The sequence below is a fragment of the Myxine glutinosa genome, chromosome 7, assembly GCF_964187855.1.
Source record: "Myxine glutinosa chromosome 7, kmMyxGlut1.1, whole genome shotgun sequence".
NCBI lineage: Eukaryota > Metazoa > Chordata > Myxini > Myxiniformes > Myxinidae > Myxine > Myxine glutinosa.
The window spans coordinates 20919517-20946141 of record NC_136267.1 but is presented as its reverse complement, the minus strand read 5'-3'; the positions used below and the strand labels follow the sequence as shown (position 1 = coordinate 20946141).

At 46.5% G+C, this 26625-nt stretch overlaps 1 protein-coding gene across 1 annotated transcript in view; it reads left to right on the top strand.

Annotated features, from left to right (window-relative positions):
• Positions 1-2157: 2157 nt before the first annotated feature.
• The window catches only part of KPNB1 (karyopherin subunit beta 1), a 115242-nt gene continuing 90774 nt past the window's right edge, over positions 2158-26625 (top strand). The window contains exons 1-7 of the mRNA XM_068121916.2: positions 2158-2645; positions 2782-2840; positions 8056-8238; positions 14268-14468; positions 14933-15085; positions 16042-16101; positions 18943-19032. Of these exons, the coding sequence (XP_067978017.1) occupies positions 2603-2645; positions 2782-2840; positions 8056-8238; positions 14268-14468; positions 14933-15085; positions 16042-16101; positions 18943-19032 (789 nt within the window). The 5' untranslated portion in view covers positions 2158-2602. The remainder of the gene's footprint in view (positions 2646-2781; positions 2841-8055; positions 8239-14267; positions 14469-14932; positions 15086-16041; positions 16102-18942; positions 19033-26625) is intronic.

Genomic DNA, 26625 nt, shown 5'->3' with positions numbered 1-26625 from the left:
CATGTTGATGTGTGGTGTGTGTGTGTGTGTGTGTGCATGTTACTGTGTGTGAGTGTGCATGTTACTGTGTGTGTGTGCACGTGCGCATGTTACTGTGTCTCTGTGTGCATGTTACGGTGTCTGTGCTTGTTACTGTGCATGCATGCATGATACTGTGTGTGAGTGTGCATGTTACTGTGTGTGCGCGAGTGTGCATGTTACTGTGTGTGCGCGAGCATGTTAGTGTGTGTGTGTGTGTGTGTGTGCGCATTTTACTGTGTGTGCATGCATATTAGTGTGTGGGCATGCATGTTACTGTGTGTGTGCATGTGCATGCTACTGTGTGTGTGTGTGAGTGCATGTTACTGTGTGTGTGTGCATGTTACAGTGTGTGTGTGCGTGCATATTACTGTGTGTGTGTGTGTGTGCATGCTACGGTGTGTGCATAATACTGTATGTGTGCGTGTGTATGCGTGCATGTTACGCCGTTACGGTGTGTGTGTGCGTATTACTGTGTGTGTATTTGTGTGTGTGCATGTTACTGTGTCTGCGTGTACATGTTACTGTGCGTGCATGCATGATACTGTATGTGCATGTTACCAGGTGTGAGTGTGCATGATACTGTGTGTGCATGTGCATGTTACCAGGTGTGAGTGTGCATGTTACTGTGTGTGAGTGTGCATGTGCATGTGTGTGCATGCAGGTTATTGTGTGTGTGCATGTTACTGTGTGTGAGTGTGCATGTTACTATGTGTGAGTGTGCATGCTACTGTGTGTGAGTGTGCATGTTACTGTGTTTGAGTGTGCATGTTACTGTGTGTGAGTGTGATGTTACTGTGTGTGAGTGTGCATGTTACTGTGTGTGAGTGTGCATGTTAGTGTGTGAGTGTGCATGTTAGTGTGTGAGTGTGCATGTTACTGTGTGTGTGTGCATGTTACTGTGTGTGAGTGTGTGTGTGTGTGTGTGTGCGCATGTTACTGCGTGTGCGTGCAGGTGTGTGTGTGTGTGCATTTTACTGTGTGTGTATGCATGTTAGTGTGGGCATGCATGTTACTGTGTGTGTGCATGTTACTGTGTGTGTGCGTGTGCATGTTACTGTATTTGTGTGTGCATGTTACTGTGTGTGCATATTACTGTATTACTGTGTGTGTGCAGGCATGTTACGGTGTGTGTGCATATTACTGTGTATGTGTGTGCGTGCTGCATGTTACGGTGTGTGTGTGTGTGTCCGAGCCGTAACGTTTTTACTATTTGAGTTTTGCCATTAAATTTTCAACAAAGCTTTATTATGCGAATATGTAGAAGGCAAATGAATAATTTTGTGAAAGGGTCAAAGGTCAGCGTCATCTACAATCATTAATTTTCATCCGAATGACCAGAAGTTTTTAAGAACTTGCATATTTGGTCACTGAATTGTATCACTACTCAAAAGGTCAGCCGTCGATTTTTTTTTAGAAAAGGTCAAAGGTCAAGGTTGCATAAAATCGCCAATTTTCACCCGATTGACCTGAAATTTAAAGAATTTGCACATTGGGTCCCTGAATTGGTTCACCAATCAAAAGCTACAAGGCATTTTTTTTTTATATATTAAAAGTTCAAAGGTCAGGGTTGCGTAAAATCACCAATTTTCATTTTGTATTTAAAAAAAATAAACTGTTTTCGTTCTTTTGAGCTCATGGAAAAAGAAATGTCTGAACTGAATACAAACGGATGCGGAATTTTCAAATAAACGGCTTTGTATTTTCAAATGCTTCGTAGTTTACTTTTAAAATCCCATTGACTTGTCCAGGTGTCTGGAGGTGGAGGCGGTTGGGGAGTAAGTACTGCAGCATTGATGGAGGTCTAATGGCCTCGTCCTACGTTGAAGTTCGTCGTTAGGTGGGACGAAGTTGCTCCATTTGCCGTCTCCAGGATCCTCGCACAATTCAACGTCGGAAGTGAACATCCTCGTTCATGATCACGAAACATTCATCATTAATGTGTCTCGGTACGCCCTGCGTACTGTAACAGGTAAAAATATACAAAATCCTTGTCTACAAAATAGGTACGGCAGAAACGGCTCTCTGCTCTTTTATGGATGATTTTTTTTCTCGGGACGTTTGCTCGAGGTTCCCGCCAAAAAGAAAACGATCACCGCGCCTGACGTCACATCCGCTCCTTACTCCGTTTGAAAAAACAGTGCAAGCTCTCTCGGAATTAAATAATATTCGCACTTCGCATGTCCGGTGAAGCAAGACGAGTTGTTTATTATCGCGGGAACCGTCAGCGGCATTTTGGATCTTCAAGACCTGACGTTTGAGAGACGTCACCAGGGTCGTGTCCGCACCACGTGCGCGTTTTAAATATCCTAACGGTCGAGATATCGGAAGGGAGTCGCCGGTCTGTCGGATCGGACACAAACGTGATTTCGACATTCCTCTTGGTTTGGCGTTTCCCGAAGCTCGAGCGATAACGAGCTTTATTCTCGAGCTCTTCCTCTTCCGGCGGATCGCTCCCTCCGCGCCGGAAACACGCCTCGCATCGCCTCACCTCGTCTTACCGCGGCCGGGCCAGCCGAGGGGAACCCGAGGCCGCTCCCCCTGCGAGAGACGCGGCGCAAGGACACGGCCCAACGTCCCGGTCATGATGGAGTTGGTCACAATCCTTGAGAAGACCGTCTCGTCAGGTGATGCCCCCGATCATGGCTGCGCTCGGCGCGGGGAGGGGGTTTTTTTTTTTAAGCCTCCATTCCTTTCCGCTTCTTCTCCGAAAAGCCATTTTCTCCCGGTTATTTGTCGTCCTTTTCCTTTTTTCCCACGCAGATCGCAATGAGCTGGAAGCGGCGCAGAAGTTCCTGGAACATGCGGCCGTTGAGAACCTGGTGCGTGGACGAGGCCCCAATGGGCCCAACATGGCGCTGTGGAGGCCGCTAGGCCGTGCTCGGTGTCCGTGTGTCCCCCCCACTCGGCACGACCCTCGTGTTTGTGACTGTGTGTGTGACGTTCGCCTTGGCTATTTTAATGGCGCCTTGTGTTCTTTGAACCTGTCCTCACATCGAACCTCCTTTGGTTTCCCTCGTCCACCACGTGCTGTGTCCTCGTCCGGCACCGAATGTTTTTACGTCTAAACGAAACTTTTCCTCCCAATGATCATTTCGGAATCTTCATCAAACGGATTTTGTAATTTCTCTTTTGAGTTTTGTTTGTGTTTTTAAACTTTTTCATTTTCTCACTTCTCCTACGAATCTGCAGCAACTGTTGTTCACACAAATCATTACATTTCATTAGCGATTGAGAACTTCCCCTCATAAGCTCCGTTCATTAATCCTTTAGTCCGATCTGTTACTATTAGTATCACTGATCTCCTGGGTTAATTAAATATTCACTTGTAACTGATTTATGCGCGAGATTCTTGTCTGTGTGCGGCGCGTTGCTAGGCTAGGGCGTGGTTTCCTTGGGGTACAGTGGGTTGCTAGGGCGTGGTTTCTTTGGGGTACAGTGGGTTGCTAGGGCGTGGTTTCTTTGGGGTACAGTGGGTTGCTTGGGCACAGGTGTGCGGGGCGTTGCTAGGGCGTGGTTTCTTTGGGGTACAGTGTGTTGCTTGGGCACAGGTGTGCGGGGCGTGGTTTCTTTGGGGGTACAGTGTGTTGCTTGGGCACAGGTGTGCGGGGCGTTGCTAGGGCGTGGTTTCTTTGGGGTACAGTGTGTTGCTTGGGCACAGGTGTGCGGGGCGTGGTTTCCTTGGGGTACAGTTGGTTGCTTGGGCACAGGTGTGCGGCGCGTTGCTAGGGCGTGGGTTCCTTGGGTACAGTGTGTTGCTTGGGCACAGGTGTACGGGGCGTTGCTAGGGCGTGGTTTCCTTGGGGTACAGTGTGTTGCTTGGGCACAGGTGTGCGGGGCGTTGCTAGGGCGTGGTTTCCTTGGGGTACAGTGGGTTGCTAGGGTACAGGTGTGCGGGGCGTTGCTAGGGCGTGGTTTCTTTGGGGTACAGTGTGTTGCTTGGGCACAGGTGTGCGGGGCGTTGCTAGGGCGTGGTTTCCCTGGGGTACAGTGGGTTGCTTGGGCACAGGTGTGCGGCGCGTTGCTAGGGCATGGGTTCCTTGGGTACAGTGTGTTGCTTGGGCACAGGTGTGCGGCACGTTGCTGGGGCGTGGGTTCCTTGGGTACAGTGTGTTGCTTGGGCACAGGTGTACGGGGCGTTGCTAGGGCGTGGTTTCCTTGGGGTACAGTGTGTTGTTTGGGCACAGGTGTGCGGGGCGTTGCTTGGGCATGGTTTCCTTGGGGTACAGTGGGTTGCTAGGGTACAGGTGTGCGGGGCGTTGCTAGGGCGTGGTTTCCTTGGGGTACAGTGGGTTGCTTGGGCACAGGTGTGCGGGGCGTTGCTAGGGCGTGGTTTCCTTGGGGTACAGTGGGTTGCTTGGGCACAGGTGTGCGGCGTGTTGCTAGGGCGTGGGTTCCTTGGGGTACAGTGGGCTGCTAGGGTACAGGTGTGCGGGGCGTGGTTTCCTTGGGGTACAGTGGGTTGCTGGGGTACAGGTGTGCGGGGCGTGGTTTCCTTGGGGTACAGTGGGTTACTAGGGTACAGGTGTGCGGGGCATTGCTAGGGTGTGGTTTCCTTGGGGTACAGTGGGTTGCTAGGGTACAGGTATGCGGGGCGTTGCTAGGGCATGGTTTCCTTGGGGTACAGTGGGTTGCAGGTGTGCGGGGCGTTGCTAGGGCGTGGTTTCCTTTGGGTACAGTGGGTTGAAGGTGTGTGGCACGTTGCTAGGGTGTGGTTTCTTTGGGGTACAGTGGGTTGCTAGGGTACAGGCGTGCGGCGCGTTGCTAAGGTGTGGTTTCCTTGGGGGGGGTGTTGAGTGGTAGGGGGAATATGGGGGATGAGAGTGGTAGGAGGGACATGGGGGGGAGGGGAGGATGGTGAGCAGTAGGAGGGACATGAGTGGCGATTGGTAGGAGGGACATGAGTGGCGAGTGGAAGGAGGGACATGAGAGTGGCGAGCAGTAGGTGGGGGAGGGGGAGGGTTGTGAGGGACATGGGGAGGGTGGTGAGTGGTAGTAGGTATGGGGGGGGGTGTTGAGTGGTTGGAGGAATATGGGGAGTGAGAGCGGTAGGAGGGACATGGGGGGGATGTGTGTAGGGGGGGGTGGTGAGCGGTAGGAGGGACATGGGGGGAGGGAGGGGGTGGTGAATAGCAGGCGGGACATGAGTGGGGCGGAGGTGGTGAACAGTAAGTGATGCAGGGTGGGGGTGTTGAGCGGAAGAGGGTTGGGGGTTGTGAGGGGATGGAGCTGAGGGGGAGGGGGGGGGGAATTGGTGAGCGGTAATTTGACGTGTCTGTGTGTGCGTGCATGCATCTGTGGGTGTGTGTGCATGTCCACGCGTTCTTCCCTTCATTATGGTTTGGCAGACAACACCACAGCTTATTTATCTGCACATTTACAGTGCCTTCAGGAAAGTATTCACACCCCTTGACCTTTTTCATATGTTGTGGCACACCCTGAATTTAAAATGGATGAAGTTTAATTTTTCTGTCACGGATCCACACATAATACCCCATAGTGTCAAAGGGGAATTTTTGTTTTTAGAAACTTTTACAAACTAATTTAAAATGAAAAGTTGAAATGTCTTGAGTCAATAAGTATTCAACCCCTTTGCTATGACACTCCAAATTGAGCTCAAGTGCATCCAATTTCCTTTGATCATCGTTGAGGTGTCTCTACAACTTGATTGGAGCCCACCTGTAGCCAATGCAATTGATTAAACATTATTTATAAAGAAAGACACCTTTCTATACAAGGTCCCACAGTTGACTGCATGTCAGAGCAGAAACTACCACGACTACCGAGTAACTGTCAGTAAAACTCCGAGATAGAATTGTGAGGAGACATAGATCTGGGGAAGAGGATAAAACAATTTCTAGAGTGCTGAAAGTTCCCAAGAGCACAGTGAGCTCCATCATTAGGAAATGCAAAGAATATGGAACTACCCAGGCTCTTCCTGGAGCTGGCTGTCCGGCCAAACTGAGTAACCGGGCAAGAAGGACCTTGGTCAGGGAGGTGAGGAAGAACCCAATGACCACTCTGACAGAACTACAGAGTTCCTCGGCTGAGATGGGAGAACCTGCCGGAAGGACAATCTCTGCAGCATTTTACAAATCTCAGCTTTATGGGAGAGTGGCCAGATGGAAGCCACTCCTGAGAAAAAAGCACATGACGGCACACCTGGAGTTTGCAAGTTTGCAAAGAACACAATGACAGAACTACAGAGTTCCTTGGGTGAGATTTGAGAACCTACCGAAAGGACAACAGTCTCTGCAGCACTTCACAAATCTAGACTTATGGGAGAGGGGCCAGACGGAAGTCACTCCTGAGAAAAATACGCATGACAGCACACCTGGAGTTTGCAAAAGGCACGTGAAACACTGAGAACATGAGGGGAAAATATTCTGTGGTCTGACGAAAATTGAACTCCTTGGCCTGAATGGAAAGTTCCACGTCTGGCAGAAACTGAGCACAGCTCATCACCCATCTAACACCATCCCTACTGTGAACCATGTTGGTGGTGGCACCATCATGTTATGGGGATGCTTTTCAACAGTAGGGTTTGGGATAGAGGGAACAATGAATGGAGCCAAATACAGGCAAATCCGTGAGGTGAACCTGCTTCAGAGTGCAAAAGACCTTGGACTGTGGTGAAGATTTACGTTCCAACAGGATAATGACCCCAAGCCTACAGCCAAGTAACCCTGGAATGGCTTCACAACAAGAACGTGGATGTCCTTGAGTGGCCCAGCCACTGCCCAGACTTGAATCCCATTCAGAATCTGTGGAAAGAGTTGAAGATTGCTGTTCATCGACGCTCCCCATCCAACTTGACAGAGCTTGAGCAAATCTGCAAGGAAGAACCTGTGGGGTTCTGGCATCACAAGGACTCATAGAGTGACGAGATCGAACGACGCCAGAAGCATGCGCTCCGTTTTATTGCGTACCCATCTATTCCGTCCTATGCGCAACACCTTTGGCACGGTGATATACAATTGTCGAGTGGACGCAGGAATGAGCTTCTCTTGCATTTTGGACTTGGTCTGCTAAAGTCTGATAGTCACCGTGGCATTCACCAAGATTTTCTGTGCTCCTGAGAGCGTCTGTGTCGTTGTGGGCAAGAGCTTCACCAGGATATTCTTCCCTCGACACGACAATTTGGTTCTCAATATGATAATCAACTCAGAAATGCTCACCATCTTGTCCTACCTCAGTGTGAGACTCAAAGGTATAAAAATTCGAAAATTACTTTTTTGACCAAAATGCTTCATTCTGTTACGGAGGTGTACATGTCAACTACATGTATAATATTTGTTTGACTAGTTTTAAATTTTTGTGTTCTTGGTGCTTTTACATTAGTTTTAACATGATTCTTTTTTCTTTTTGATCCCATCTGAGTTGTATATTGAGTGTATTTGGTATTAGCGTTCGTGTATCGTGTAATATTATGATTATTATGTTGTGTGTTTTATTTATTAAAATTATTTTCTAATTTTCCTTCCTATTTTGTTGTCAACCTTGTATCTATCAGTCTTCCGACTGTCTTTACCAAGGATGCTTTTATCAATTACGGTAATCAAAATGTCAAAATGATTGATTGATTGAAGAATAGGAGAAACTCCCCAAATCCAGATGTGCCAAGCTGATGCAGACTCACCCAAGAAGACTTGAAGCTGTAATCGCTGCCAAAGACACTTCTACGAAGTATTGACTCAGGGGGTTGAATACTTATGTAAATTAGATATTTCTGTATTTCATTTTTAATTATTTTGTTAATTTCTAAACAAAAAATCCCACTTTGACATTATGGGGTATTATGTGTCGATCAGTGACAAAAAAAATCTCAATTTAATCCATTTTATATTCAGGCTGTAACACAACAAAATGTGAAAAAGTCGATGGGGCTTGAATACTTTCTGAAAGCACTATTTATTGCGAAAGTAGTTATTCAGATTTCTGAATCCTACTACATTTGTTTTCATTATAAATGTTCCTGCATTTCACCCCCGCCCTCCCCGTTTGTCGTTAACATGGTTTCCTGACTTGTCATTGCAGCCGGCTTTCCTTATGGAACTCTGCAAGGTTCTTGCCACTCCAACAAACAGCCAAGTGGCCAGGATGGCTGCCGGAATCCAGATTAAGAATTCACTCACGTCCAAGGACCAGGAGATAAAGACCCGTCACCAGCAACGCTGGCTTTCCATTGATGCAGCTTCTCGCTCGCAGATGAAGTCGTGTGTAAGTTGCTCGGGAAGATTAAAATGCAGCTTTTCCATGAGCCTCCAACTTCATTTGATTTATGATTATCGTAAAAAAAAAAAAAAAAATTGGAACGGCACTCGGTAAAGCGCATACGCCAGGCTGAACAGTTTGTTTTGTATCCCACTGATAGGCCGGATCTGGATTCGAACCTGAACGAAAATCTAATCAGCTTGTTCTCGTCACCGAACCTATTCATTCACCTAATTTTAGTCATAACTCGTCCATAACTATTTTTAAATATCATGTTATATATATCGCTTTTCGCCCGATCCCTCAATGTTGAAGAATTGCTTAAAAATTAAATAATCATCATATCCGAATCCATATTCAGATCTTCACCAAAATCGAATCGATTCTTCCTTGTCACACCCAACCTCTCCACCATGTTTCTTCCAAATCCGTCCACACCTTTTTGAGATATCCTGCATCAACACAACAACAACATGCATTTTAATGCCATTTTCCCTGCTAGAGCGGGGGTTAGCCTTGACATGATATGACTGACTCATGAGTCATGACATGACTCCCCCATCACAATCTTCTCCATTTTGCCCTATTTTCTGCATCTCCCCTTGTTAACCCCCTTGCCCGCATTTCTTCTTCCACCATCTTTAGCCAAGTCTTTCTTGTCTTCCCCGTCCTCTACTTCCTTCAACATTCATTTCCATCACTCTTCTCAACCAGTCACTTTCATCCTTCCTCAACACATGACCAAACCATCTCAACCTGTTCCTCTTCACAGCATCCATCACAGGCTCTATTCCCATCATCTTTCGCAATTCATCATTTGTCTTCCTCTCTCTCAACGATACTCCGCCCATCCACCGAACCATTCGCATTTCCACCCTTTCCAGCCTTCGTTGCTGCTCTACGTTCATTACCCATGTCTCGCTCCCATAAATCATAACACTTCTCACACATGCAGCATACACCTTTCCCTTCAGCTTCAACGACACTCCCCTCCTCATCAGCACACCACTCAGTTCCCGAAACTTCTTCCATGCACATCTCACTCTAGCAACTGTTGCCGAGTCTGATCCACCTTCTCCATTCAGCATGTCTCCGAGGTAGCAAAATGTTTTCACACCTTCCAGCTCCACGCCGTCTCCAAGATCCAACTCAACATTTCCTCCATCTGCAGCTCCCTCTGTGCACACCTTGCATTTGAATGGAGCTGCCACACTGGTTAATGACCCTCTCAGACCACTACATTTTTGATGGACCCACTCAGCGCACATTGTACATTGAATGGAGTTCACTCCGACACCCTTCCTGCACACAGCACACGGCCACTTCCCAGTTCTTTCCACCTCACCACATGCTTTACCACTTGCCATCACCTTCGTCTTTCCTATATTCACCTTCAGACCTTTTGTCTCCATACATTCCTTCCACTTGTTCATCTTTTCCTTCAGTCCATCCATACTTTCCGCAATCAACACCAGATCATCTGTATACAACAACTCCCACGGTAAACCCTCCTTTACGTTCTGAGCCAGCACCTCCATCACAGGTACAAGTAGTCGTGGACTTAGTACCGACCCCTGATGCACTCCCACCTTCACCTCAAACTCACCACTGTTCCCGTCCTTTGTCCTTCAGCTGTGTGCGCTCTTTTGTACATTGCCATCACTACTCTGATCAACCATTCCTCCACTCCTAACTTCCTCAATGCCCATGTCAATACTTCGCGTGGAACCCTATCGAATGCTTTCTCCAGATCAATAAACCCAAGAAACAACTTCTTCCTCTTCTCCATGTACTTCTCCTGCAACTGCCTCACAATAAAGAGCGCGTCTGTCGTTCCTCTTCCTGGCATAAACCCAAACTGCATTTCGTCGATCTTCACCTTCTTCCTTATCCTGCTCTCCAACACCCTTTCCAATACCTTCATTCCATGCTCCAATAACTTTATCGCTCGGTACGAGCCGCACTCCAGAGGGTCACCTTTCCCCTTGTATAGAGGGACGAGGGTACTCAGTTCCCAATCCACTGGAATGCGGCCTTCTTTCACCACCAGATTACAGATCTCTGTCATTCTCTTCACACCCCAACTTCCTGCTGCCTTCAACATATCTCCCACAACTCGCGTCGGCCCTCCTGCTTTTCTACTCTTCATTGCTTTTGTTGATCTCTGGTTGAGCCCTGGCCCTGGTTGGTTGAGCCCTGGTGTTGGGCAAGCGGCTAGGGTGAGGGCTTAGGATCCTAGGATCCTGGGTTCGAATCCCGGTCAATCGCTGAATTAACGCCAGGGGGTTGACTCAGCCTGTCATCCTTCCGAGGTCGGCAAATTGAGTACCAGTTCACTGGTAATTCCCTGTTTGCCGTAAAAAGGCGACAAAAAGGGTTGGCGTCAGGAAGGGCATCCGGCCGTAAAACATTGCTTCAAAAAGGGGACCAAAAAACAACAACAACCACGGTCCCCGACAAAGGCCAACCCCCGCTTGCGGGGAAAAATGGCCTCTAAAGGTGGTTATTGCTTTTGTTGATCAGAGTAGTGATGGCAATGTACAAAAGAGCACGCACAGCTGTAAGGACGAAGGACGGGAACAGTGGTGAGTTTGAGGTGAAGGTGGGAGTGCATCAGGGGTCGGTACTAAGTCCACTACTATTTGTAGCTGTGATGGAGGTGCTGGCTCAGAACGTAAAGGAGGGTTTACCGTGGGAGTTGTATGCAGATGATCTGGTGTTGATTGCGGAAAGTATGGATGGACTGAAGGAAAAGATGAACAAGTGGAAGGAATGTATGGAGACAAAAGGTCTGAAGGTGAATATCGGAAAGACAAAGGTGATGGCAAGTGGTAAAGCATGTGGTGAGGTGGAAAGAACTGGGAAGTGGCCGTGTGCTGTGTGCAGGAAGGGTGTCGGATTGAACTCCATTCAGTGTACAATGTGCGCTGAGTGGGTTCATCAAAAATGTAGTGGTCTGAGAGGGTCATTAACCAGTGTGGCAGCTACATTCAAATGTAAGGTATGCGCAGACGGAGCTGCAGATGGAGGAAATGTTGAGTTGGATCTTGGAGATGGCGTGAAGCTGGAAGGTGTGAAAACATTTTGCTACCTCGGAGACATGCTGAATGGAGAAGGTGGATCAGACTCGGCAACGGTTGCTCGAGTGAGATGTGCATGGAAGAAGTTTCGGGAACTGAGTGGCGTGCTGATGAGGAGGAGAGCGTCGCTGAAGCTGAAGGGAAAGGTGTATGCTGCATGTGTGAGAAGTGTTATGATTTATGGGAGCGAGACATGGGTAATGAACGTAGAGCAGCAACGAAGGCTGGAAAGGGTGGAAATGCGAATGGTTCGATGGATGTGCGGAGTATCGTTGAGAGAGAGGAGGACAAATGATGAATTGCGAAAGATGATGGGAATATTGCCTGTGATTGATGCTGTGAAGAGGAACAGGTTGAGATGGTTTGGTCATGGATTGAGGAAGGATGAAAGTGACTGGTTGAGAAGAGTGATGGAAGTTAATGTAGAAGGAAGTAGAGGACGGGGAAGACCGAGAAAGACTTGGCTAAAGATGGTGGAAGAAGAAATGTGGGCAAGGGGGTTAACAAGGAGAGATGCAGAAAATAGGGCAAAATGGAGAAGATTGTCATGGGGACCGCAAGGCTAACCCCCGCTCTAGCAGGGAAAATTGCCTTAAAATGCATGTTGTTGTTGTTGTTGTATTGCTTTTATCGCTCCCTCAACTTCCTTCTCAGTTATCTTCTTTGAATGATCGTTTTAAGGCCATTTTCCCCGCTAGAGTGGGGGTTAGCCTTGTGGGCCCCATGACAATCATGGTTCCCTGTTTGAGGCAATGTTTTTATGGCCGGATGCCCTTCCTGGCACTAACCCTTAGTCGCCTCTTCTGATGCGCAGGGATACGGTGTACCTATTCTAAACCGGGGTACACACCGGGATCATTCATCCCAGCAAGCTGGTACTCAATTTGCCGACCTCGGAAGGATGACAGGCTGAGTCAACCCCCCTGGTGTTAATTCAGCGATCGACTGGGATTCGAACCCAGGATCCTAGGATCCCAAGCCGGCACCCTAACCACGAAGCCAACACCAGGCTCTGCCGGTCCTAAAACTGGGTTACTCTCTATGTTGCCATCCCATTCATTCTCTGTATTCAACAGCATTTCCATATATCTTTTCCATCTTCCTTTAATTCCATCTGGGTCCACAACGATTTGTCCCACTTCATCCTTCAAGCAACTCACCCCCATCACATCACACCTCTCTTTCGCTATCTGCTTTGCAATTCTGAATACCGCTCTCTGACCCTCTTCCGAATCCAAGCGTTCTCCGAACATTTTCCTACATGCCTCCTGCGCCTTTGCTACCTCTTTCTTTGCAGCCTTCCTGGCTGCCTTATAACTTTCATGCTCTGCTTTTTCTGCTCCCGTACCCTTCGCCTTCTGCCACTCCTTGAACTTCTTCCTCTTCTCGTCAATCCTCTTTCCAACTTCCTCATCCCACCACCATGTTTCCGAGTGCCTCGGTGGTCCTTTTGTCCATCCACAATCCACATACCTCACCAACTGCTCCCAACAGATTATCTTTCATTGACATCCAACCACGTTCAAGCTCAACCACATCATCCTCTACCCTACTCAGCCTCTCTTTTAATGCCTCCCTTACTGTCACCTCTTTCAACCTCCACACCTTCATTCTCGGTTGGTACTTCACTCGCCGAGCTCTCCTCGCACCTTTCACCCTTACGTCGCAGACAACCCAAGTGGTGCTGTGAAACAGCCTCCTCCCCCGGGATCACCTTTGTGTCCCGGAGGTGCCCCCTATCTCGCCTACGCACCATCAGGTAGTCAACGGTGTCGTCGACCCACCTGACGTGTCTGTAACAAGGTTATTATCCTCTTTCTGGAACTGAGTATTACAAATCAACAAATCAGCTCCATCAGCAAACTCCAAAATCCATTCACCTTCTCCATTTCTCACACCATATCTGTAACCCCCATGAACTCCCTCAATACCATCCATACTCCTTCCCACATGTCCATTTAGGTCTCCTCCTACCACAACAACTTCCTCATCTTTCACGTTTTCCAACAGCTTCTCTATCGCACACCAGAACTTGTCCTTCTCTTCATCGCTCCGACCAACCTGCGGAGCATATCCTGAGATGACGTTCACCAAGAGCTTTCCAATCATCATTTTCACAATCGTCAACCTTTCACTCACTCTAGTCACACTCACCACACTGTCTACAAACTCCTCAGAAAACAGGACACCAACACCATTCACGCCCTCCGGGCACCCTTGCCACACAAACTTGTATTTCTGTCCCTGCCTACCCTTCACCATTCTCACACCACTTCCCTTCCATCTCGTCTCTTGCACACAACATATGTCCACTCTTCTTCTGACCAATACTTCCACCACTTCTCCTGATCTCCCTGTCATTGTCCCTACATTCCATGCCCGAAACCTCAGAAACCGATCTCCACTTCTGGCTGTACCCTGCGCATATGTCGTTGTAATTGTCATGGTTCTCTTTTTGAAGCAATGTTTTTTTGAGATATTAAAATATCCTGCGATGTATCATTTTTGTCCCTATCACTCAACGGTGAAGAAACACTTAAGAAAATTCTACAAGCCGGATCCAAATCTGGATCTTCACCAAAATCTAATAATTTCTTACTTGTCACATACACGACCTATCAGCCAAATTTCGTCCGAATCCGTCCACGACTTTTTGAGATATCTTGTTCACAAACACAAACAGGGGTGAAAACAACCTCCATACACCTTGGGTGGCAGAGGTAATAAATAAACATTTTAAAATGTAATCGCTGTAATACCAAAAAGGAAAAGTCACCATTCTGACTAATTGTCATTCCTGTGGAACACTCATTCATGTCTTGGCCATCTTGGTTCGTTGCAGATTTTATGGGCAATCCTGGTTTGTTTCAACATTTTCAACTGGAAAAGAGAAGGGCTTGTTTAATTTTTGTCTGTTTTCTCTCATTTCCTGATTGGTCTCTCCCGTCTGTACAGGTGATCCAAACGCTCGGTACGGAGGCCTACCGTCCGAGCTCCGCGGCCCAATGCATTGCCGGCATCGCTTGCGCCGAGATTCCTGTCGACCAATGGCCCGATCTCATCCCGCAGCTTACGGCAAACGTGACTAACGTCAGCAGCACAGAGCAGATGAAGGAGGCGACGCTGGAAACGATTGGTTACATCTGCCAGGATATTGTATGCATCATTAATCTTTTACTTTCTCTGGTCAATTGTGATTGTGTGCACGTCACGACCGCTATCGCAGCCGTGTCCGACTGTTTGTTGAGGCTCACCCTTTGTTCCGCAAGTTTTATGTTCTCCACCTGGTTATTGTGCCAAAAGGTGAATCTGAAAGCCAAAAATTCTTTTTTTATTTATTTCAAATCGTGATCCAAAAGTTGCTTTAACTCTTTGATTGTTTACCGAGGGAACTGGCCTCATTTATGACGCTGAGAGCAGGAACAAGGTCTGCCTCAACATGGTCCATTCTGTTCCGTTTAATGCAATTTGAGGACATGATGCTCCAGTAGATTTTTACATTTTAGCTCTCCAGCTCGTGTGCGTGTACGTGCGTGCGCTTTTGGCTGGATTTCCAATCGGAATGTCTTTTGCTCGCCCCTCACCGATGCTCCTCGTGTTCCCCTACCTGTTTGTACCAGGAGCCGGAGCATTTGCAGTTGAAAGCGAATCAGATCCTCACCGCCATCATACAGGGCATGAGAAAGGAAGAACCCAATAACAACGTTCGGTTGGCAGCCACCAATGCCCTGCTAAATTCCTTGGAGTTTTCAAAGGCGAACTTTGACAAGGAGGTTTGGCCTTTTATTTATTGAGATTAATCCTTTCCTTCGACATTTTCACCGTCCAAACCTTTTCTTTGTATTACTGCTCATTACGGCATTTCATATGTATGATCAACTCCCCATGTGGAAAAACGTTTCTGAACTATGACATCATCAGTCACTTTGTATGGTGGCCATCTTGGATTTAATGGAAAAGTATATTAAAATCCATATCTCCAGAATTACTCAACGGATCAATCCAAAACTTCATATGTGTAATTGACTTCACATGAGGGTTTTTTTTTTTTGTTTTTTTTTACAAACTGACATCAGTCACATGGTATGGCGGCCATCTTGGATTTTAATGAATGAATGAATGATAGTTTTAGGGCCATTTTCCCTGCTAGAGCGGGGGTTAGCCTTGCGAGTCCCATGACCTCATGGTTCCCTGTTTGAGGCAATGTTTTTATGGCCGGATGCCCTTCCTGACGCCAACCCTTGGTCACCTCTTACGATGCGCAGGGATACGGTGTACCTATTCTAAACCGGGGTACACACCGGGATCATTCATCCCAGCAAGCTGGTACTCAATTTGCCGACCTCGGAAGGATGACAGGCTGAGTCAACCCCCCTGGCGTTAATTCAGCGATCGACCGGGATTCAAACCCAGGATTGGATTTGGATTGGAATTAAGGAAAATAAATTGAAAATCCACATATCTAGAACCCCTTAACCGATCCAAACCAAAATTTACCGATATGATCGACTACCGATGCACCTTTCCAAATCGACTGGAAAGACTAGTTGTTCTGTGTGAGTGTCTGCTCGCAGATCTACCCTGATATGGATTGTTCATTTTCAAATTCACCGTAACCTACGTGTCCCAGCGATGCTCCGCATCAAATGCTCGGTCTTATTGTTTTTTAAATGCAGTCATGTTTTGCTCTCAAGTCACCTGTTAACCCCCATCCCACCTTTTCCAACAGCTGGAGCGACATTACATCATGCAAGTTGTTTGTGAAGCAACACAATGTCCGGACACTCGAGTAAGCGTTCTAATTTGGTGTTTGATCCTCTGCAATAATGTTGAGCAAGTTTATATTGCACGACTATTTATGGTCTTCTTGTCGCACTGCATAAAAGTAACTTTTACCTTACAGGATTTAATCACTTGAGTACCATTTGCAACGTTTTTCCTTTTTACATAAAGCTTTGATTAAAAGACTCGAGCATTTTGACTTTAGAGAAACTTGTAAATCTCTTGTGGAATTTTTATTTATTTAAAATATTTTATTATTGTTACAAAATCTGGGCTCATGGAAGAACGAGTTGTCCAAGGCTAAAAAGGCAATGATCTGACAGTGCAACAGTTGGATACAACAAGCAAGGGAATGAATGGAAGAGAGAAAACCTAATCGGTACGTCAAGAGGTTTGGCCGAGCATTGGGGTAAAAAAAGAGTAAACTGTGTGTGTCATGACATGAGATGGTGGTTGAAGCCCTAGAGGAAATAAATAGTGGGATGTGAACCATCTTGGGTGTTTCTACAAATTTGTTAAAAGGGGAACGAAGGACTGGTGTGAGGACAGCATGGCATATTTTGGGAGTTTAACCAAGAATCGTTTCCTTCACCTGGAAGAAATGGGAGTGTGTAATGGAGTAGCTAGGAATGGTCAGGGGGCTGATGTTGCAGAGTGAGCTAGACCCGAGAGACGCCACTGACCAATCTACGAAGGGAACAACAAGCCATGTGCCTCACCTCTTTGAGTGAGGTGGCAATAATGTTGAGACCTTTGGATTCCAAGATAGACAGATGTGACACTGCAGTGCCAGCCCATAGGAGAGAGCAGCACTCCATTGATGTATGGACAAAGGTCTTGTCTGCAGCTAAGTAGTTCTGATTTTTAGCTTATCTGGAATTGGAATTCCAGATAAGGTGTTGTCATCGTGCACCGTCTGTTCATCCGTTTCTTATTTTGACTTCTCCGGCCAAACCGCATGGCAGATCCGGCTATAATTTGGCAGCAAGATTCTGCTCCTGACTGGCAACGGGGATTGCAAAGCTTGTTGTGGTCACATGACTGAAAGTATGTCAAAATGGCGGACTTAGTAAATTCCTTCAAAATCTTTCTCCAGACACACCAGTCAGAATTCTACCAAATTTGGGTTACAACATTAGGCCAGGGTAGGGATGTTGAATTGTGAAGGTCATGCCGATGACGTAATCGGAAGTTTGTCAAAATGGGAACTTGGTCAATTTCATTTCCGAATGCTACCAAATTTGGGTTTACAACATTAGGACAGGTCCTGATGTTAAATTGCAGAGGCCATGCCGATCACGTGACCAGAAGTGGGTCAAAATGGCAGACTTAGTAAAAAAATTTTGAAAAATTGTGTAAATTCCTTCAACATCTTCTTCTCCAGACCCACCAGTCAGAATGCTACAAAATTCAGGTTACAACATTAGGCCAGGGCCCAGATGAGCTACAGGTACAGAGGTCCTATTTTTATTAATAAAGGGTTGGATTGCTTTCAATGTCAGGTATTTTGAATGCATTTTTTATTTATCAGCATCAGAATTGTCAAAAGAATGGTGAAAGCATTTTTAAATTTTTTTTCAAAGTTGATCAGGACTGTTTTATCCACCACTAGCAGGGGTACCCGGCACTGACCAGTCTATTTTTTGTGGGGGGCCTAAACACTTCCCAACACCCACTAAGAATGGGGTCCCTCCACACTTCCCTATACCCATGATAGAGCGATTAAAAGAAAAATCCCCCAAAATCGAACTTTATTTTTAAAATTCAAAAAAAAGATCAAAATATTTTTTCATTTTTTATTTTCTTTTACCTAAAACAGTCCCCAACACTCACTAACCTCTGAAATTTGCTGAAGATTCCTTCAGCCATCTCTGAGAAAAATGGTGACACACAGCCAAATGGCTCTGTTGTCGTATAGATTCGCTGATTAAAGCAGATGCTTACTGGTCTGTCCTCCCCGATTAAAGGGGATATTAAAGTCTTATCGCAGCTCGGCAAATTGGAATTAGGTTTTCACCAGTTGACTCTGTTCCTATGGAAGTCGACATGAATAGGTTTTGGAAATTTATTTTTATCCCCACTTTTTGGAAAAAAAACGGGAGCGTTGTTGTATTCGGCTTCTGTCTGTCGGTCTCCGTCATGCTAACGCCTCCAAATAGTTCGGCAGAAATTCACCAAACCTGGTAGTTATTATCACTACATGGCACAAAGGTGCAAGGGCAGCGTCATTTTTTACCTGGCATGGGATCAAAAGGTCAAATACCGAAAAATGCAATTACGGGCACATTTTAAAATTAAACTTTGTATATGCAATCAACATTGGGGGACGCGTGAAATATGCAACGATTTTCTTTTGATTTGACCCCTGGTTAGTGCCCCAGGGCATGCGGACTTGGGGTGATCGGGGTGAAAACGGGAAATTTTTTAAACTCGATATTTGATATCGGGTCATTCCTGGTGGAATTTTGTGCCATTTTTTTCAAATTTGCTTTAGGTGGGCAGTGTCTGGATTTGCAATGACGCACCATCGACTTCGCTGTATGTTTAATCGTTTTAGTTTGCACATCAAAATAAGGATGGGATTTTCCATTTATTATTTTATTTCTTCAATGCCTTTGGTTGTAAATTATTGCTATCATGAGGATTGAATACATATACATTATACTGGTCTTTCTTAGCGCATGTTGTCGCTTGTTGGTTATTTTGCTTTCTTGCAGCTGGTTTGTTATTTTTCCTGATGTGATGGGTAAATAAATAACGTTGATGGATGGAACTTCAAGTTGCTTTTTTTTTTTTTTCGTCTTTTTTTGTTTTTGTAAACTCAGGAAACCTTTATTTTCCCTATTAGGTACGTGTGGCAGCATTGCAAAACACGGTGAAGATAATGTCACTCTACTACCAACATATGGAGGCCTACATGGGGCAGGCCCTCTTTGCGGTGAGTTATTTTTGTGTGTGGCACATACTGTACGTATTAAATTTTACAGCTTTTGTTGATTTCCATATTGTTCTTTCGTTTACGGACAAGAATAACGGGACGTTTTCTTAGCCCATTTTTACGGCGTAGCCCATAGGGCAAAGCCGTCTAGAACAGTGTTTGTCCGTCTGTATGTATGTATGTCCCCTCAAACGTATACCAATCGGAGCTGAGGATCTGGTCACATGACAGGGTGATGGGATTACGTCTGTCATTACGGCGGCTGACTCTCCACACTCTTGCATTTTGATTCCAATTTCGTTCAGGCCGAACATATCGTCGAACCTGTTATATATCACAATCGCCATGCTCTACCTTTTTGTTTTTCATTCGGTGTGAAACACAAACAAACGAATTGTTAAAATGATCCTCAAATATCGAAAGCATCGGCCTGTCCGTGATAGGTTTACGTCACCGCGATAACTTGAGGACGGCTAAAGGTATCTTAGAAAAACTTGGCACAGATATGTATAATGAGATAAAGATGAACTGATTAGATTTTGGGGTCACGTGGTCAAAGGGCAATGGTCATGTTAGGTGAAAATACTGTTAACGCAATAACTTGTGAACCAGTGATGGGATTCTGACCAAATTTGGTACAAGTATGCAGAATTATGTAAAGATGAACTGATTATATTTTGGGGTCTGCAAACGTCAAAGGTCCAATCTGTAATAGGTCTATAACTTGAGAATGGCTGAAGTAAGCAAAATCAAACTTAGTTACAGGTATGCATCATGATGTAAAGATGAACTGATTCGATTTTAGGGTCAAGAGGGCAAAGTCTGTAATGGGTCTATAACTTGAGAACTGCTGAAGTGATAAAATTCAAACTTGGTACAGGTATGTATAATGTTGTAAAGATGAACTGATTAGATTTTGGGGTCAAAGGTCAAATCGGGATCTCGTGAGATCTTTGTCGGCGAGGTCACGTCTTTTCGAAGCTGTCCATGCCCTCACGCTTTCGAAGCTCAGTAATTTTTTCACAATTGTGTTTTTGTCGAGACTGTATCTATCTTTCGGTGTGTGTACCTATAGCGTGTCTTTAGGAAAATTTTCGGTGTTAATTTTTCGTACATGTATACACAATCGTCGGTTAATTCGTGTCGCGTATTCTGAGGCCTAGTACTAGTACTAGTAGGCTTAGGCTACCGTCTCCGACCTTGTGGTTTTGTTTTCTCTTAGCGGTTCGTCAAATGCGCTGCAATTACTTTCGTTCTCTGTTTCATCCCAGTCGTTCACCCCATACTTCCTTGTTTAATATCTCTACTCAAAAAAAAAAACCCCAAAAAAATATTTCCTTCTCAGTTCTTATTCGTTTATTTGTTGTTCTTATTTGTTCGTTCGTTCTTCGTTCACGTTGTTCATGATCACACGATCACGTGGTTAGAAATGTTTAATCTCTCCCCTGAAGAACTGTATTCTGTCTTATATTATAACACCTTTTTCCTCTTCTCCTATAATAAAAGAATGCTTTCGTCTTGCTCACCAAATCTATTCATTCCAAAAAAAATAAAAAAATACCATCTCTTACAGTTCCTCTTTTCTACATTCCCGAAACTCTCCAGCCCTCCACCCCCTCCTTCAGCGTCCTCAAACGTATTTTTGACTCGAAGGTCTCGAACTCATTTTGCAAAAAATGTTCGTTTCCCATGAATCGTACACTTTTCAAAATCCAATCTCACCCCTCTCCTCCAAATCTTCCCCATCCCCCCTTCCCTCCAAAACTTCCCCATCCCCCCTTCCCTCCAAAACTTCCCCATCCCCCCTCCCCTCCAAAACTTCCCCATCACCCCTCCCCTTCAAATCTACCCCCTTACCCCTCCCCTCCAAATCTTCCCCATCACCCTTCCCTTTCAAATCTTCCCTCTTGCCCCTCCCCTCCAAATCTTCCCCATCTCCCCTTCCCTCCAAAACTTCCCCATCACCCCTCCCCTCCAAAACTTCCCCATCACCCCTCCCCTCCAAATCTGCACCCTTGCCCCTCCCCTCCAAATCTTCCCCATCACCCATCCCTTTCAAACCTCCCCCCTTGCCCCTTCCCTCCCCTCCCTCCTAAACTCCCCCCACACCCCTCCCCTCCGAGACTCTCCCTCGCTCCTCCCCTCCTAGACTCCCCTCTCACCCCTCCTCCTCAAAGCGTCCTCCCTGCTTCTTCCCCCATTCAGCTTTCACCTTCATCTCCCCAAACCTTCTGCCTTGCTCTTCCCCCTCCTCAAATAACACCTCACTGTGCCTCACCCAATCTCCATCAAACCTTTTGTCCGCCCCATTCTTCCCTTTCTCCAAGCTATTCTGAAATCTCTGAAATCTCTGACACACCTTCAACAGCTCTCCCTACCTCTTCCTCCTCTTCCACATCTTACCCTACCCCTCCCCCCCCCCTGTTCTGTATCCGATGCTCCCCCTTCCTCTTCATTAACGGTATGGACCTCAAACATCCGGGGCCTTCGCTCAAACTTCACTGATCTCTCCATACAGGTTGCTTCTGACAAACCAGATGTGATCTGCTCAACAGAAACTTTCTCCTTCATGATGTCTCTGATGCCTTGGTATCTCTCCCAGGTTACTCCCTCCTCCGGTATGATAGACCTGAGCCTCGTCCTGGAGGTGGGGTTGCTATCTTTATTAAAAAAACTCTCTTCCTCACTCGCCCTCCACTGCCCTCTCTCCACCTCACCCCCAGGAATACCTTTGGCTACGGCTTCCCCTTCGCTCCCACCTTTTGTTCATATGTGTGTTGTACCGTCCACCAAACAGTGATGACTCCATCTACATCTCGTTGTCTGATAATATGGACCAACTTCTATCTACCCATCCCAACTCTCTCTTCCTCATATGTGGTGATTTCAATTGTCATCATGCCAGCTGGCTGGGTGTGGGTTCATCTCTCACCAGCCATGGCTCTTCAGCAAAGGACTTCTGCGACTCACTGGGACTGACGCAATCTGTCAATTTCCCGACCCGGATCTCAGTCAACGGAGCATCTTCTCTTCTGGACTTGGTTATGTCTAACTTCCCTGAAAATGTCTGCTGCTCTTCTTCTGCTCCAATCGGCTCATCTGATCATGTGCTTGTTAAAGTGGACATCTCTCTGACCATTCTCAGAGAGCCTCCTCAGCGTCCCCGAGTCTGGCATTTCACTCAGGCCAACTGGCACGGTCTTCAAGCATCCATCAATCATCTGGACTGGTCTCCCATCTCTACCGCCTCTGACATCAACTCATCCTGGGAATTCTTTCAAAGTAAATTGCTCTCTCTCATGCACAGATTTATCCCATCTCGTCTTCAGTTGTCATACCCTTCCTCCCGTCCATGGTACACGGAAACTTGTGGTGAGGCTGTTGCCCAGAAACAACTTGCTTTCGTCTCCTGGAAAGCAAATCCAACGGAAGGAAATCTCATTTCCTTTCACAAAGCCCGAAACAAGTGTGTGTCCACCCTCAGGAGAGCCAGGAAACAATATCTCACCGTTCTCAAGACCGAACTCTCTTCTCTGTCTCCCTCTTCCAAATCCTGGTGGCGTCTGGTCAAATCTGTTTCTGGTGTTTGTTCCCCCTCCATCCCCTCCCTCACCTCAAACGGGGACACGGCTGACTCCGCATGTGAAAAAGCTGAATGCCTCAACTCTGTGTTTGCCTCTAAATCTTGTGTCCCAAACCCATCCCTCTCTGTATCCACCGTACCCAGTCGTACCCAGCTGCTCCTGGACTCTGTGTCCTTTCCTCCTGACAAGGTGGAAAAGTTTCTGTCAACCCTCGACTCTGATTCTGTTACTGGTCCTGACGGCATCAGCCCACGGGTCCTAAAATCATGTTCTTTCGCTCTTTCACTCCCTTTCTCTCTGTTCTCTTCACCCTCTCTTTTGCTCAAGGTCATCTGCCATCTGCTTGGAAGTCAGCCAACATCACCGCTTTGCACAAAAAAGGTGCAAAAACAGATCCTAGCAACTACAGACCAATCAGCCTTCTCCCAATTATCAGCAAAGTCATGGAATCCATCATTGCTTCAGATATGAAATCTTTCCTCTTCTCCAATGGCTTGATCTCTGACCATCAATTTGGTTTCAGACCTGGTCACTCTACTCTGGACATGCTGCTTCTGCTTTCTCAACAATGGATGGAGGTCCTCAACGCCAAACAGGAAATTAGAGCTGTCTCCCTTGACATTTCACGTGCCTTCGATACGGTCTGGCACCCCGCTCTGCTCACCAAACTCTCCTCCTTTGGTATCCATGGAAATCTCCACGCCTGGCTGGCAGACTTCCTCTCTTGTCGTAGTCACCGTGTGGCCCTGAATGGGTTTCTCTCATCTCCTCTTCCTGTTCAGGCTGGAGTTCCCCAAGGCAGTGTTCTGGGCCCTGTGCTTTTTCTGGTCTTCATCAATGATCTTTCTGACTCTCTTGAAAATCCTCTCTATCTCTTTGCTGACGACTCTACTCTCTGTCGCTCCATTCCTCATCCCTCATCCCTCAGATCGGCAGTCTGCAGCCTCCTCACTCTCTGCAGACCTGGACAAAATCACAGACTGGGCAAACAAGTGGAACATGTCTTTCAATCCTGACAAATCTCACACTCTTACGATGTCTCTCCGAAAAGACCGACTGGACAACCCTCCCATCCACTTTCTGAATAATCCTCTCCAAGAAGTACTGTCACTCAAGCTTTTGGGTCTCACTATCTGCCATGATCTTTCCTGGGAAAACCACATTTCAAATCTGGCCTCCAAAGCCAGTCGCCGACTGGGCATCCTCCGTCGTGCGAAGTCCTTCCTTGGTACACCTGAGCTCCTCACCACTTACAAGGCTTTCATCCGCAGCTCTATGGAATAATGCTCTCCCCTCTGGTCTGGTGCTCCTGCCTCACACCTAGCTCGTCTTCACGCTGTTGAAACCAAAGCGTTCAGAATCATTGGAATCTCCCGCGATGAAGCTAACTCCAAGGGCCTTTCACTCACTCACCGCAGGCAGGTTGGTGGTCTTTCCATCTTCTACCGACTCCTCTCTGGCCTTGCCCCCCCAGCTCTCTCTGGGCTCTGTCCCCCAAATATTCCTACAGGTCGCACAAGATCTGCCTGCAACCCTCTTATGGTTAAACTGCCAAAATCAAGACTTTCTGCTCACCTTCACTCCTTCATTCCTCTTTTCTCCCGCCTCTGGAACAAACTCCCTCACTCTCTTCAATCCCACTCCACCCTCCAGGTCTTTAAAACAGCTGTTCACCACCATCTCTTGTCTTCCCCCATCCAAAAGCTTGATCTTTTCTACCCCCGCTAATTTCACCCAAAATCCTACACTTTTTTTTTTTTGAAATACCAACTTCTGTCCTGGAAGTCTTTGGTCCCCTTGTGTTTTATACCTCTCCTCCCCCCCCCCCCCCCCTTCCCACGCCGCCTCCCCCCAAGCCCTCTCCCTCCCACACTTCTCCCTGCTCTCAAATGTTGTGTTTGTGTGCTTCCCCTTCTCTCCCCATCTTGTCTTCCGCTCCCTCTTTTTATATATTTTGGTTGGTTGATTTGTTTGTGAAATAAATGTTAGCTCTTTCACGAGCCTCGATTCAGTATACAAAAAAAAAAAAAAAAATCTGTGATATGTTTATAACTTGAGAACGGCTGAAGTGATCCAATTCAAACTTGGTACAGGTATGTATACGCTATAATATTGTAAAGATTAAGTGGTTAGATTTTTGGGGTTAAAGGTCAAATCTGTATTTGGTCTATAACTTGAGAACGGCTGAAGTGATCTTATTCAAACTTGGTACAGGTATGTATTATGTTGTAAAGATTAAGTAATTCGATTTTCGGGTCATAGGTCAAAGTCTGCATTAGGTCTACTAGGGCATGCCCGTACTATATATATATCTAAAAGTATATCCCCCCCCCTCTATTTACATGCAATGGTTTGGTCCAAAGCTAACGGCTTGCGAGTACGGTGACAATCCCCCCCCTCTATTTACATGAAATGGTTTGGTCCAAAGCTAACGGCTAGCGGAGTTTGGTAAAGAAATCGCCATAGCGTGCACAAATGCGCAGGAAAGCGAAAGAATCGCAAATTAGTTTTAATTAGTTTTAAAACATAGTTTAACGCCAACATAGCGGCAACATAGTTTGCCAACGTGAAATAAATGAATACGCTCTCAAATGTGCCAAAAAAAAAAAAAACGCTACCCGTACGCTCTACCCCGCCCGTACGCCTGTAAACAAAAAAAACAACGCTCTTCGCTTCCGCCCTTCGCTCTGACTGAATTGGGAGAAATAATGCGCATAAGAAATCGAGAAATTATTATTTTCTCCGGAAGAAATCGAATTACGTACCGTAATGGCGCACGCGCTGGGCTCAGCATCAGCTCGCTCTCACATCGGCCACGCCTACGCAATAACGCGTTCTGTGATTGGATGCCGGAAGTGCAGTCCTCACTGTCCGGAAGGTCGTATATCGCAGTTACGATGAATCGCAAATTAGTTTTTATTAGTTTTAAAACATAGTTTAACGGCAACATAGTTTGCAAACGTGAAATAAATGAATACGCTCTCAAATGTGCCATCCGAGGCAGAGTGTGTCCGCCACGTTCGGCACACGCGATAGCTCGCTGCTCTCTGATTGGTTGAATCGTTTTTTGGACATAGCTCGGTAAGTAATTGTCCGATTAATATGAAACCTTGAAAAGGCACATCCTCGGGTCCCCAGCAATATACCTGGCAAGTTTCAAGTATATCGGACCGGTAGTTGTCGAGAAACAGCGGTCACAGACATACAAACAAACAAACAAACGTACAAACAAACATACACACAGAGATTACTGGAATTATAGATAGATAACTTGAAAATGGCTGAAGTGATCCAATTCAAATTTGGTATGGGTATGTATAACGAAGTAAAGATTAAGGCCTCAGTCACACTGGGTCGTACGATTTCTGGATCTTGCGATTGATGGCAATCTGGCCGAGGTACAACCAATCGTCAATGTTTGCTACCCTCTCCATTTGCGATCACAAACCGCGATTGGTCTTAGGGGTCATCGTACGATTGGTGGTACGCGTGTTTCTGCGATCACCAACGTTTGGAGAAGATCGATCGCAAGTTCAATCGTAGGTAATCGTGCGAATAGTGGTGGCGATCAGCGACCAATCGTAAGGTCAATCGTGTCGACTTGCGACCGCTCGGACAAACGATCGTGGCGACCTGCGAACGCTCGCACTACCGATCGTGAGGTTGAACGACAGGTGGCACCACCAATCGTCAGGTAGCAGGACCAGTAGCACGACCAATCGTGCGACTACTTGACCCGCGATCATGCACGACAGGTGGTGTGTCCATGCGCGACTGGTGGTAAGACCTGTCTGCGACCTCTTACAATTTGGAATCGCAGGTCAGAAGTTTTGAACATGACCATCGACCTTGCTGCGACTGATTTTGCTCTGGCGATCACCCACGACCTCTGCGACCAGTCGCGCGCTCTTTCTACGATTTGCCCGCGAGTCACAATTTTCGGTCACAGCTAGGTCGTAACCTGGTCGCAGGCCCGGTGTGACTGGGCCTTAAATGATTAGCATTTGGG